Source organism: Capsella rubella, unplaced genomic scaffold (genome assembly GCF_000375325.1).
Source record: "Capsella rubella cultivar Monte Gargano unplaced genomic scaffold, Caprub1_0 scaffold_6, whole genome shotgun sequence".
Lineage (NCBI taxonomy): Eukaryota > Viridiplantae > Streptophyta > Magnoliopsida > Brassicales > Brassicaceae > Capsella > Capsella rubella.
In genome coordinates, this window is record NW_006238918.1 from 2,976,724 (window position 1) to 2,991,048 (window position 14,325).

Consider the following 14,325-nt stretch of genomic DNA (forward strand, 5'->3'; position numbering starts at 1 on the left):
TAATAAAACCATTAATTCAAAGAGTAGGTTTCAATTGTAAAATCAAATTGGGGTTGAGGGTTCTGTTAAGTGGTTCACCTAAATACAGTTAAGTAGGTATGGATTCATGCATTAGGCACATAAATTTTACTGTTACTGATCCCGATCCCAAACCTAATCTTGTAGAAGCAAGAAAAAGAGAGTAACTTTTTACTAACAGTTCACTTCATAGGTAGGCTGACAAAGAAAAGTCTCTCCTAGCTTGTTGCTTTCAAGATTACATTATAAAACATTTAAAACCAGTTAAAGATAGGCTAACTTTATTGTTTGCCTCTGAGAAAACATATGGCAAAAATGATGAATTATATAGATAGTACAATCCAGGCAAAAACAAGATAATTGGTAGATAGGAGGAGGTAATCTTCCCCACATTATAGCTCCGAATCTGAGGTTTTCTCCTCCTTAGGTGGAGCGAACTGTCTGGTGAGTCGAGATCTTGCCCATGGGTCCAACGGTACTCGTTGTGGTGGTTGAGGTGTTGCTGGTTTCGATTGCCTAAGCTCATTCTCTCTGTCAATAAACCTACCCAGAGTATCGACCAAATTAGTTCAGAAAGCTTTCAAATATATCAATCCTTTTGATCATTAACACTGCTTAATTTGATCTATCATAGGATCATGAATTTCTTATAAGGAATAGTATATGAAAAGAAAGGAGTTTTACTCGATATAGGCCATTGGAGCAGCGTCACCAACTCGTATGCGGGTACGGAGCATTCTTGTGTATCCACCAGCTCTATCTCTGTAACAAATGATATTCATTCCAATGATTACCCAAAGCGCTTAAGTGATGATAATTAACTGTTAGCAAAAGATTGTAAGACTCACTTGTATCTATATGCCAATTCTGTGAAAATCTTGTGAAGGACATCATCTCCTCGCACAAAACCAGCTGCTCGCCTTGCCGCAGCTAGTGAACCCTATAAATTTTATTATCAGACATAGCACACTAACACCTTGATCAAACCACAATTTACTGATTAGAAATGAGAGAAAATGATGTTCACATACTACAACTAGTGTGATCCAAAAGATGCTAAAAAATTGTTAAATCAACCAATAATCGAAAAATATGAAACTGAGTTCGACAACAATATTAAAGACATCAAAGAAACAACAATACCTCTTTGCCGAGTTGAACCATATTATCAGCAAGACGACGCACCTCTTTAGCCTGCAAAACCCAATGTTTTCTTATAGCTTCTTTCAACCAAAAACTAGTATGTGCATTAACTTGATGAAATAAGAATCGAGGAGTAAACATATATATATGCAATCACTAAGGACTACTACACTAGCTTCACAGTAAATACAATAGCTTAAGATTCAAAATTTGCTATAAAAGAGTATCCTTTTTCACAAAACAGACAACACAATCCAGTGAAATTGAGTTCTGTGGGAAGATGGCAGATCCTATAAACCTTAACCAAAACCGCAGAATCTGGAAAATGGGAGAAAGAGGATCAATAAAATACCTTAGTGACAGTGGTCTCTATACGCTCGTGCTTCACTAACTGAGAAACCATAGTCCTGATCAACAAGAGAGTGAAACCAACATTTCAAAACTTCTAATATCGAAAATGAAAGTGTAAAGTAGCAAAACGAAAGATTTAAGCTGGATACGAAACCTGAGCATGGACATACGGTGACCCGCCGGACGGCCGAGCTTCCTGAACTTCGTCATTTTTTTGCGTCGGAGAAGTGTTCGGAGAGAGGAACCCTAAAGGTGGACGGGAGACAAATGTGGGGCTGAATCGTAACTTACTAATGGGCTTGGGCTTTAGGCCCATAATTATACACATACGGTTTTTCTTTTTCTTTGTCACTAAAATTTCTTCTGACAATATACAGCAGCATCTTGTATTTTACATCTGCCTGAATCAAATTCCTAACAGATGTTGGTTCCTGAATATAACAAAACTAAGGTCTCACGGAAACAACAAAAATATTAAAATTGGTCCCAAATATATGAAGCTACAGGCAAAGTGGGAAAGTTTAGATAGCAGACTAAAACCGAACTAAGTCATTACATAACACACCATTAAACATAAAGCAGATTTACTCAGTTGCTTGTCCTACAAGACACCCTCACATCCATCATCATCAGACATCAGTGAGTCTCCTCTCTTAGGGCTTTGTAACAACTAGAAGCAGCTCGTGTGGGTTGATGAGTGTGAATTTGCAAGTGTCCCCCAAAGCAACAGGATAATCCATACACAAACTTCTCCATCCACCAGAGAAAAGGCGACCCCTCCTCGTTACCAAAAACACCACCTTCCATAACTTTTTCCCATTTGGATGATGGATCTTGACCACTGATTTCACTCTCGGCATAAAATTTACAACAGATACCGGGAGCGCCTAAAAGAACAAGAACAATTGTGTTCATTCACATATCACTTTTTGAGAAACAAAACCCAATATAGAAACTGTGTTTTAGAACATTATCATACAAGAGATGTGAGGTATGATTTCGTGATAACGATGCTGAAACCTGCTACAGAAGACGAAGATGTGCCTGCAAAATCTCTCTGGATACCAACCACTCTCTCAGTCCTCTTGGAATTTTGGGATTCCTCAGCTTTCTTCTTCTCAAAGTTGAGCTTCCTTCTGCACATGCCTTCTCCATTAGATTCAGGTGCTGTTCTCGGGCCACGAGAATTCAAGTCAGAAGACACCACCTCCTCTTCAGTCTTGACACCTTGTTCTGTTTTAAAACGACCTGATTGATCATCAAAAGTCGAGAGTCAATATCTTTCTCTGGTTCACTGTTTCATAATCAGAAAAGCAAAATGTTACTCGAAGAAGCAAAGAAGGCTCTGGTTTGTGGAGGTTGAAGCATCTCCTTGCCAATTTGCTTCATGATGTTAACACTAAAGTGCATCTTTCCTTTGTGAGTGAAGGTGAGGAACTCATTTCTTCCCAAGGCATTGTCAGTCACAAACTTCTCCCATCCGGACTTCTCCATGAAGTAGAATCTAGGGTTTTTCGATATTTTTACTTCCCAAGAGCTTCCCCAATGCACTCTTATCTTCATCTTACCCAAGAGCTCATTGTCAGAGAACTTTCTCGCAAAGTCGTGAGGAATTGCTCGCTTTAGTCATACAAACAAGATGAAAGATATTAGATACATGTTCTGAGATCAAAATCAAAACAAGAATGTTTCTTCAATTACAGTGAAAAAAAATCCGTGAATTCTAAACATCCCACCAAGAATTTAAGTCCAAAGTTTCAAATCTCACAAGAAGTTAAACATGAGTAACAAGAACAGACAACAGATCTCATGCATAAGGTACAATTTCGAAAAATAAAGAAAAGATCTTCAAAATCAGACAGACTACTCATGTTCTTAAGACTACAAATGAAGAAATTTCGTGAAAACAGTGATTATATTTTAAGAGCCATAAAGGCAGTTTCCTGTTCCACCTCTAAAATGCATTTCTCAAGAATTCAAGATTTAAACCTCTAAAAACCAACTGAGAGAATGAAAAGTTTCAACCTTTTCCAGAATTAACAAAACAAAGGAGTATAGAAGATAAATTACCATGTTTTCGGAAGAGATGGCAACACTGTTAACAACTTTGAAGAAGCTTTCCTGCTTCCGTTCTTCATAGCACTTAAGGAATTCAGGGTTACAAGCCATCTCTGATCTCTCTCCTCAGAAAATTTCTGATTCAAAGCTCTCTCTTTCTTTCTTCCTATTTCTCTCTCTCTCTCTATGCCTTGTAATGCCGTTGAAATATAAATGTAGACTTTAATTTTTTTTCACAAAAATGGTTCAGTAAAAGTGGTCAAAGTAAAAAAAGGCTTTTCCCTATACACTGAAACTAAGTACAGTTGTGAGATCATCTCTTTTGGATGTGTTTCTTTATTTTATAAATTAACATTTCAAAGCCTTTTTTAAAATGGAAACAAACAATAAAAGGTTTAAGACTGTGGACGACACTCGGTGACCTGTTGGCCGGCCGAGCTTCCAGAACCTCGTTATTTCCACGCGGCGGAGAAGTGATCGGAGATAAGGACCCTTGGGAGGAGATACTAATGGTCTGCAGTCTTAACGAATGAACCATACTGGGCTTTTTTTAAACTAAAAGTTTGTCCCAGAATAAATATTTTTTCGAATTTGGTGTATGTATATATTTTCTTATTTAGGTTATTTCTTTACTAATACAATACAAATGGTTGATATCATCCAAAACCCAACTACAAATTTAAGAGACTTCAATTTGATTCTATTGTTCATTTTGTATTATAAGTAGCAAGTACAAAAATAATAAACTTGTTTAGCAACCTCTTAAAGTGGTGAAGTTTTCTCCAAGAAAATACTAAAAAGGTTAGGATTTCATTTGATACCCAACAAAAAAGTTCAGCCATTGACATTAGCCACATCTTAATCTCTATATGCCAATCCCAAAATCCAATTATTCTACCGCTAACTTCATAATCAATAATGCATAACCTTTTTAAAAGGCCATACATTTCAGCTCTACATTTCTAATTGACATGTAAAATGGCAACAAAAAGTAATCTGATCTAGAGACGCTGTAGAACTGTTAATAATGAAAGATCAAAGGAAGTGATGAGTAGGGTACTCATGTTCATAACCATTGTAGTCATAATAGAGCCTCTCCCCTTTCGATATATCGCGTGTAGCCACTAGAAGAACCCGGCATTCTCCTTTTACGCTATACCTCACGCATTTGCAGTTCTGCTTCTTCTTAGCAAACCTGCAACAATCAGGGATTTGATGATATTAATGGTATAAACTTTCGCGGGAAAAAAAACAAACAAAATTGAATTTGTTGCTTACGGATTGTGATTGTTGATGCCATTAATGAAGCGAGATATGTTTCCATACTTGTCGGGACAAATAACAAGAGTTTTCGATGGATCTTCTGATAAAAGGAGAGTCATGATGCTGTCACAATCGTCTTTTTCTCGGTTTTTCAAGTAATCAACATCCCCTGTATATTCAGCTATGAATGTTAAGTCCTTAATAGGACCATCTGCTTCAACTGTGTAACTGTATAGACAGAATAAAAAGGAACATGTTTATAACTCCATTTTGTCATTAAGGGAAGATTGATCGAATGAATCGAGAGAGATACCCTTCAAGCGGATCAAATACCACAACGAGAGGAGGGCATTCTCCTCGTCTACACATAGCTTGACATTGTTCCAATGTTTCTAAATCTTCTTTTGACAGCACCTATGAAAAATAAAAACCGAGTAAAACAATCAAAGAAGTTACTTAAACAAGAAAGTTATAGATAAAGGGGATGAAAGATTGTATAGTTTTTACCTGCATCCCACCTTTCTCGAACTTGGATTGATTTGCAGACCTAGGAGCCATTCCGGGAACATAATTTAAGCCGTCACTGTATTTGATACCCAATGCCGTTAATGCAGTAGCAAGTGTTCCCAGTTGTGTAATCCTCCTATCAGGATCTTCTGATGGAACCAACGGTAACAGTTTTCTCCTTCTCTTCTTCACTGTCAAAGAGCAAGTTCGTCTCCGAGGCTTTCTAGTCTCTTCTTTAAAACAAGAAATGAAGCAATTAAACTGATTTTGCTCACTTATCAACACTAGTATTCGGTTAATCCTGAAGCATCTGTGTATATGATATGTAAGTTCTGAACTCATTAACCCCCACAAAGTTAAGTACATATCTGAAAATACCTAATCAAGATTAGCCATATCAAGTTTAAGTTTAAGTTAAACTCATAATTGGCCAAAGTTTAGCTATATCTTATTCATCAAACTGCTAATCAAGTATTACACCTAAGTCAGATTCATCAAGTCAAGAACTTTATGATTATATCATGGAAACCCAAAAAATAAAAAAATCGTACCTTGACTTAATTCCGATTTGTCTGTTTGATCAATTTGTTTCTCAATCCGAAAGAAGTGCAAGATCTTCTTCTGAGATAACCCTAAACATTTCATCCGGACAAGACAAAAAAAAAATCCCAAAATTTTGAAAAAACAAACAACATGAGAAAGGCAAAAAATTAGGAATTTGAACACAAAAATTTAAAGGAAAGGAAAAAAAAAATCCCTACTTCTTACAGGTCGTTGGTCGGAACAATCGACACAAAGCCAAGGTCCAATGGGGACACGAACAACGATCGGTCTAAGACATTTCATGTGGAACCCTCTATTGCATTTGTCGCAGAGAAGGAGCTCATCGTCTCCTTCTCCAGAACCACATTTCTCGCAGGCCAAATCACTGTAGCTATCTTCGTCTTCTTCTTCTTCTTGTTCAAACACACGGACAGATTTCGCCATTACCTCAGCCATTGATTTCATCTTCCTCGGTGGTGGAGATTCGGAGGAAGGGCGTCTCGCTGGAGCTTTGGTCCGTCGCCTGGATGAGCAGGGAGACGCCGTGGGGGAGGAAGCGTTCCACGTGGCCATGACTGGATGCTCACGACGAAGAGTCGCCGGAGAACGGGAGAAGATGACTTTGATTGGTTGGGGCTAATGTGCACCGCGTGTGCGCACGAAAACTGATGTGCGCATCACCTGGAGTGTGATTTGGGATTCTTTCTTCCCTTTAACTCTTCTTTATCGGCTCTCTTTTTTATATAACCTTTGACAAATTCAAAATTACTGGTAAGGCTTAGGTACCCTGCTTGCTTCTGTTTTGTCTTAAAAGGTTATTTATAAAACATTATTGGTAGTATTTTAGTCAAATCTTTGAATCAAAGATACCAAATTTACAACCATTGAATCCTTTTTAATTGTTTGGAAATTTCTTAACTAAATCTTACTTATTGATATAAAGAACAATTAATAAGAACGGATATTGTACATATATATCTCTAAGGTAAACACAAATTTATAAAAGTCAATAGATCTCTTTTAAATGCAAAAAGAAATAAATATATATATGTTGGTGGGCTAATTTATCCGGCCCAACATAGATTTGGTCAATTAAAAAGCCCGCGTCTAAAAGCCTAGAAAAAGTTAGAATCCATCTTCCACTTCAATTCTCTCCAAAAGATGGAGGAATCTATTCGCAATCATGATTTCGTCTCAATACCATCTCGAGTTCGACGACTCGGATGTCTTTTATTACAAGGAAGGTAGTAGCAATAACAGTGAAGATGCTCAGGATTTCCCTTGATTCAACGCTATCTCTGCAACAAGGCGGTGATCGCATAAAACTCGTTAAAGAAGTTTTGACTAAAATGTCGGGATGATTTGGACCACTTGTGGTCTCGTACCTCGAATGCCTTTGATCAACCACACTTCGAAACGATATAGGACTTGTCTTCAGTTTGTGAAACTATCTTTCCAGTCTAAGAAGAAAAGAGGTTGGAAAATTCTCTGAACTCTCGTAAAAAACGCTCCCCTGCTACAAACTTTGATCCTCAAGGTTTGTATATAATATACTCTCTCACTCTCAATTATAAATTTTATCTCGGGATTTTTACTTACGGTGTGTGTTTCTTCTTTATCTGTTCCAGAGGTTTCAGTGTGTAAGTAATTGCGGGGATAGCATTGATGGAAATGTGGTGCAGGTGTTGGAGTTATATGGTTTCAGAGGGAATCGTAGAGAAGTCCAACAAGTGAAACGGTTCTTGTTGGCAAGTGAGTTTCGTCAAGTAATGAAAGTGGCATTTGGTGCTAAATTTGATGATGGCAAGAAACTGCAACTCATCAAAGACCTCCTTGCTTTTCCAAAACGTTCCTCCAAATGCCAAATCCACTTCTTGTGATCTTTTTAAATCTTCTTTGTTTTGACTGCTTAATCTATCAAGATTCAGATTGTTTTAGATATACAAGATAGAGCTTATTGAATGATTTGCTATTAAATTGTGACCGTGGCAACAACTCTAATTAAATTGAATCTCATTTGTTTACAATTCACCTTCCAAAAATTTTGTTTTTATATTACTCGAATATTTTTTTAAACTAAACTAAGAACAATCATCCCTAAAGAACTTCTTGATACGTAGGGGGAGAAAAATAAATCAAAACGGCGTAATGTGTGTCGTTTTGGTTTCGTATACGGAAAGGCATGATCTGGAGTTCATCTTTAACACCTTGAGAAGATCCGTCAGCATATGCCTAACGGTAAGTGAGCAATTGCTCTGTAAAAGCAAAAGTATCTTCGTCACGCCGTTAGTCCTGACAACGGCATCTTGCGCCTTCGTTTCCTTGAAAAGATAACAGACGCTCCACAAAACCGTAACGGCGTGTTCAGTGGCCGCCGTCGACACTTTCATCAGCTTCTTCACCACCGTCTCAACGCACACACCATCACAAATCTCCGATCGACCTTCTTTACAAGACGAAAGAGCTTCGATAAGCTTTAAGCATTTCTCCGTCACTGAAACGCTCGTCGTTGGATCTGTTAACAAATTCGTGAGCTTCGTGATTAGCTTCTTCTCTCCGATTAATGTGAGTTTCACTCGTTTTGAAGACGCGATCGCAATTAAAAAGGATAAGCTCGCTTCGATTAAGGTTGAATCGGAGTCTGAGCTTATCGATTTCATAATCTCGGTGATGATTTCGTCTCTCTCGGCGATTAAGAGCTTTGACTCGGCGTAGACGGCGATAAACTCAAGCACGGCGGAGCAATCGATCTTCAGTTTTGTGTTCCCGTTTTTAATCAATAGTAATAAAGACGTCAAGCAATCTCCACCGTTGGTTAAGATCAGATTCGACAACCGTCTCCGATCGAAGATTTTCCGACGAATCGTGCTCAGAATCTTCATCGCCTCTCCGACGAGCATTAATTTGGAGTCGGAGAAGTTTTTGGAATCTAATTGGCTAATGAGATCCACAAGCATCCTTAAGAAATCTTCTTTTGCGGCGAGAAACTCTCTGTTCTCATCAGAAGCACTAGCGAATCGGAGAATCTTCGATAATACGAGGCAATCATTTTTATCGATAAGGAATCTCTCAATCGCAGCGTTAATATCGTCTTTCGTCGGAGCATGGGACTGAGAATCGGTACGACGGTGGTTGGAGACGGACCAGAGATCGATGAGACGGTGGAGAGTTAGGTTAGGAACGAAGTCTTTGTTGGGAAGAATCTGCATAGTGGCGGGACAAGTGTTGTTACCACCGTCGAGCCAACGCTGGATACTAACTCGGTCGTAGGTAACGCCGGTGGAGAGACTCACCGGAGATTTCATAAGATCAAGTGATATTGGACATTGGAAGAAACAAGGGACGGTGGTGATGTAGAGATCATCGCTCCTCATATCTTTTTGGCTTTTCTCCGACGAAAAGAGAGTTTGAGAGAGAGAGAGAGCCAAATCTTTGAGTTTTGAGAGAGAGAGAAAGAGTCGTGACTCGTGTGGTTTGGTTTTATATGAAGAATGAGTCAAACTATATATGCTGACGTCAAAATTCACTTGTTTGAACTTAACTTATATAGTACTTGATAGACAAATTTTGAAATAAATACTTTTCCGTGTTTTCTCCTTTGTAACACTTTATGGTCAAAGAGTTGAGTCTGAGGTTATCTTTCGGCGCACGTCGACTAAAAGGATTTTTGATTTGGGTACTACATCTCAGCCGTTTATGTAAAGCAAACGGTGTAGATTTACCTAAAAGAATCCACTTTGGCCTCTTAAAAAATTGCACCGCCTGAGGAAACTCGGGGAACCTTTTTAATTTCTGCAGTTCTGTGTGAAATATAAAATATGAGTATTTTGTCCCTTAAAGAATTCCTAGTTGTATTCATGTTTTCTTTTTTTTGTACATTTAAAAGGGAATTGAACGAACTATATTTGACCGGACAGATTCGATGGACTTTTCTTTAGCAACCTTTTGTTGCTTCGTATTCCTTATTTTTTTTCAAAGTCCACTTTATATAAATTAAAAGTCTTTACCCATTACCTTAGAGCCAAGTTGTCAATGCCAACAGCAAGAGTAAACTCTACTGGGCTATGTGAATGTGACATTCCAGTCTCTCGTATTGCATTATGTGCACAATTGCACAAATATAAATCATGTTGGCCATAACATTAAAGAACTTTCGTTATAGAAAATATCTATTTTACAGTTTCCGTAGTTACCTTATATGGGCCTCTTTACAATCCTTTGTTCGTTCAATACATACATATGCACTATTAGTGTTTTGCCAACAGAGGCCCATTAAATTTACGTTATCTAATTTTTTTTTTTAAAGCATAGAAGTTAGAACACAACAGTTGTTATTTTTGACCTGGATCGTATACGATTACAATGAAATAAATGTTATTATTATTTTTTTTTGAAGAATTGCATTTACCTTTTTTGTCGAAGGATAATTGTATTGCAAAATTCTCTTTAAGTTTTGAGAAAGCGTTTAATCTTTCGGGTTGGATTTACAATTTATTTACAAAAGGATCGGACTTCAATGAGAATTATGCATTGGAGAAAACGTGTGAACCAAATTGGTCGGTAAAATTGCACGTACGTTGCTTGATACAGTGATACGTAGGATTTTTTAGGAACTAGGACAAGCTTTACATCTTATTGACTGTTGTTCTGACATACCCACTGTTGTGTCTTTAATGTTTTGGTTTCCTTTGTTCTTCCAACACTTTCACTTATCGTCATTATCTCTCTGCCTCGCTATTAATAATAACGGATGATAAATAATATGCAGTCCAACACATACCATAAGAAATATTGACAAGTAGTACGTGGGAATCGTACAATGATTATATTTTATCTATCTATACTTGTTTTATACCTTAGTAGTTATATATATCATGGGAGAAAAATAAAGATAGAATACACTATGATACTACCAATTTGATATGAAATTATTATTATTATTATTTTGTCACTATGATACTACCAATTTGATATGAAATTATTATTATTATTATTTTGTCGTCAAGTTATATGAATGGAAATTTTTGACATAGCATGAAATGAAAAGGCTCTACCTTGACCCACCATTAATTATTTTTCTTTCATTTTCTTCTCTTTGTCTCCTCTTTCTTTTTCACTAGGGGATGAATTGATAGAATTACTTATGACGAAAATGATAAATGTATTCATATAATTAAATTATAAATCTTGTCAACGTTATCAAGTGCATGTAATCTTGGTGATATTTAAATATTTCTAAGATTGTGTTACAGCATATATTATTCATCAATCCGCATATAATACATATTTCAAAACAAAATTAGAAAATATCAGACAAATGTGATGCAATTACATGTGAACCTAATTAAAGACAGCTATAAAGGAGTCTTCTTCCATATTTTCTGTCTCGTGGGTCATGTAAAGAGCTATAAAGAGACGTTATTGTTTTTTTTTTTGCTCTACAACGTTTTTACCTTTTCCCTTAGGTAACTTGTTCACATTTATTTATAAGCTATGATTCAAATGTATATACTTTACTTTAGTGGTAAAAATGTATAATATTTATATTACTCCGTGTCCAACACCCCTAAACCTAATATAGACTACCTTAAATTAGTATAGTTTCTAACATAACGGCGTAAAATCCATGATTAATTAATTTGGATTTAGGTCGATCAGTGGTTTCCTTAGCCCAAAAAAAAAAAAAAAAAACGAATGTGACCAAAAGTAAATAAACACGAAGAGAACCATAAGTCAACATCTTTCCAATCACAATCTCTCACTCTTTGATGTGCCCATATTTCTTGCTGTCAGCAATTTACAACCTTCTCTTTTTCATTCCATCACCCATCAACTACAAAAATACTACCCTTTTAAATATTAAATACTTCCACCCAAAACTCCTTCAAAACAATATTCATTTCCCTCTCTCTCTCTCTTTTAATTTCTCTCCGATCATTCACTACCAATGTCTTCTCTATGCTGCAGATCAAGAACATGTCAACTCGGCAGAACAATCCCTATTCTTGTCCTTCTTCTTGTCCTTTTGAGTTGCTGCAATGGAGCAAGAACCACGAACCTCTTCAACGCGAGCTCTCCGCCACCCAAACAAAAGGACGTCGTTTCGCCACCTCAACAAGATCATCATCATCGTCAAGTACAAGATCACAAAAGTGTAGAGTTCTTGGGGTCCTTGCCACGTCAGTTTCCTGTTCCTGCTTCTGGTCCTTCCAGAAAACACAACGAGATCGGTTTAAGTAGTACTAGGACTTAATCTTCTCCTTGAAGTTCAAAGGTTTGATGAAATGAATCAAATCCTTTCTACTTTTTGTAAGTTTTTGTGGTTTTAAATTTCTGCCCCTTTTGAGTCTGGATTAAACTGATCATGTAAATAGATTTCAGTTTCATTTCTGTCTGGGCAATGCTGTGGATAGATCACCTTTTTATTCTTATTATTGGAACTTTGTTAGATCCATTGAAATATTGCACGTACGTATAAGTGTAAAAGAGATGAGGAGAGAAAGCTCTTTTTGTAATCAAACAATTATATATTATTTGTTCTTTTCATTTTTCCGATAATTAAGTAAAGTTCTGTGGAATCTAAATTTCATATACGACATGTTTATCATATTCTAATCGTGGATTAATCCGGACTGGTGAAATGGTACCAGCGATAATTATTAAGATATAAACTACAAGACTAGCAGATGTTTTTTATTATTCGACAATGCATAGAAAAAAAAATTATGATATCTTGAAATATAAAGAAATAATCCCATGATATAATAGATTTTGACAAATACATAAAAATATGTGTTCGTGCGTAAAAGAATTGTCATTTCTTAAAAGAATATGAAGCAGTGAAAGGTATATGTTTTAGCTAAAACGCGTGTAATTAAGATTGGACTTACATGCATAATTAATGGATTACTTTGGATGTATCTTTTTGTTTAAACTTTGTTCAATAATGTCACTGAGTAGTCGTTGTGAATACGATTGACCAACGGTTGTAGATAATTGGAGGATATGATGTGATATCTCCTAAGAGTTTCAGAAGTTCATTGAACGTTTCTTTGGGGTTAGTGAACTAGTGTCATTAATATTTTCTTTATAAAGAAAAATCAATTATATTCTCTTGATGATTCTTATTCAAACTTTGAATGACTTTATAGGAATTACATGTGATGATATATACTTTACATGAACATTAGGGTCCCTTGACTCTCTTGTCTCGATTACAACTTTAGTTTACGTCATTTAAATTTTTAATCAGGCGTGAGCTATAGAGATAAGCTACATGTTTTAAAAGGTAAAACAAGGATATTTCCATAAACGGTAAAAGATATTAGATGTCGTCTGTCAATAAAACCTAAAAATTCCCTAAATGGGTTGTATTGTGTATTTTACACAACGACCATGCCCTAACTTCTTATTACGATATAACGGATACACTCTTTTAAACAAACTTACGGGTACATCCGTATATGTACATCCGTATGTATAATCCAATATATACACAGACTGACGGACATATGAAAGCGATACATTTACATTTCTAAAGTTTTTCTGTTTTAGCAACGTCTTTGAATGGTTAAATTGCTAAACAAAACATCTTAATATTTTGATCAGCCACTGATGAATCGAATTGAAAGCACTTCCACATCTGTTTAAACTCTCGAAAGATACCAAGCACGTCGTGACATCGCTATTTGATAACAACTTATACTAGTAGTATTCATTTTTGACGTCTTTGTTACAATGATTTTAGATACTGAAAATGTGGTCACACACCGCTGCAATGCTTTTGTAGTATTAATGATCATGCATGCGTGTGAGATTGAATAAATCAAATAATAATAATAAAGCCAAATTGGCTGAAAACGTTGTGACAAATGCTAGAGTGTCTATATGGGATTTAGGATGGATATGCGGGCATGTGATGTGTCCAAATGCGTACGTGTGCACTTGTGTCCACGCGCACGTACACGTGCGGTGTACCCCGCATTGATAAGGTGAGTCTCGATTATTTCCATACACATATATATATTATGATAATATGATCTATCTTTTGTTAGTTGACCGTATGTATCCAGATGTACGCGACAAACATATTCGCACGAAAGACTCATATATTTTGGTTTATTGATCAAATATGATATCATTTATACCCACTCACTGAGTTATACTGTATCTTGTAAAAAAATATTTAAATATCAAGTATAGTATAGTTAGTTCTCATGATTGATAACATACACACTTCGAGTCCTCGATAAGGGTCTGATTTATGTAAATGGGTTGTCTATAACTAATTTGATTCGAACATTAATCATGCGAAAAGATCTGCATGTACATATATATCCTGACGAATTACCATAAAAACTCTGACAACCTCCACGGATAAAGACTTAAACTAAAAATCACCTTATAAAACACATAAACAAAACAAACGGTACGGTGATCACA

At 36.3% G+C, this 14,325-nt stretch overlaps 5 protein-coding genes across 6 annotated transcripts; 1 reads left to right on the forward strand and 4 right to left on the reverse strand.

Moving 5' to 3' along the window:
• Window positions 1-172: 172 nt before the first annotated feature.
• On the reverse strand, window positions 173-1,751 carry LOC17882399 (50S ribosomal protein L17). Its single transcript, XM_006288757.2, has 6 exons — window positions 1,667-1,751; window positions 1,514-1,568; window positions 1,162-1,212; window positions 867-958; window positions 703-780; window positions 173-561 (listed from the first exon to the last, which is right to left on the reverse strand). Exons 1-6 carry the CDS (start codon window positions 1,720-1,722, stop codon window positions 411-413), a joined length of 483 nt encoding a protein of 160 aa, XP_006288819.1. The 5' UTR covers window positions 1,723-1,751; the 3' UTR covers window positions 173-410.
• A 213-nt stretch (window positions 1,752-1,964) lies between these two features.
• LOC17884324 (B3 domain-containing protein REM23) lies at window positions 1,965-3,751 on the reverse strand. Its single transcript, XM_006288272.2, has 4 exons — window positions 3,583-3,751; window positions 2,838-3,132; window positions 2,492-2,760; window positions 1,965-2,399 (listed from the first exon to the last, which is right to left on the reverse strand). Exons 1-4 carry the CDS (start codon window positions 3,679-3,681, stop codon window positions 2,166-2,168), a joined length of 897 nt encoding a protein of 298 aa, XP_006288334.1. The 5' UTR covers window positions 3,682-3,751; the 3' UTR covers window positions 1,965-2,165.
• A 504-nt stretch (window positions 3,752-4,255) lies between these two features.
• Window positions 4,256-6,664, reverse strand: LOC17884103 (histone-lysine N-methyltransferase ATXR5). 2 transcript variants are annotated; one of them, XM_023780951.1, is made up of 6 exons: window positions 6,102-6,664; window positions 5,892-5,972; window positions 5,341-5,570; window positions 5,147-5,247; window positions 4,849-5,061; window positions 4,256-4,765 (listed from the first exon to the last, which is right to left on the reverse strand). In XM_023780951.1, exons 1-6 carry the CDS (start codon window positions 6,454-6,456, stop codon window positions 4,606-4,608), a joined length of 1,140 nt encoding a protein of 379 aa, XP_023636719.1. In that variant the 5' UTR covers window positions 6,457-6,664; the 3' UTR covers window positions 4,256-4,605. The 2 variants fall into 2 exon arrangements, with proteins under 2 accessions (XP_023636719.1, XP_006287941.1); XM_006287879.2 differs by having other exon boundaries at window positions 5,341-5,573.
• Window positions 6,665-7,837: 1,173 nt separating this feature from the next.
• On the reverse strand, window positions 7,838-9,471 carry LOC17884473 (U-box domain-containing protein 28). The gene has a single exon (XM_006289964.2). It carries the CDS (start codon window positions 9,255-9,257, stop codon window positions 8,019-8,021), a length of 1,239 nt encoding a protein of 412 aa, XP_006290026.1. The 5' UTR covers window positions 9,258-9,471; the 3' UTR covers window positions 7,838-8,018.
• Window positions 9,472-11,787: 2,316 nt separating this feature from the next.
• LOC17882474 (protein IDA-LIKE 3) lies at window positions 11,788-12,377 on the forward strand. Its single transcript, XM_006286343.2, has one exon. The coding sequence runs from the start codon at window positions 11,831-11,833 to the stop codon at window positions 12,134-12,136; it is 306 nt and encodes a 101-aa protein (XP_006286405.1). The 5' UTR covers window positions 11,788-11,830; the 3' UTR covers window positions 12,137-12,377.
• Window positions 12,378-14,325: the final 1,948 nt, after the last annotated feature.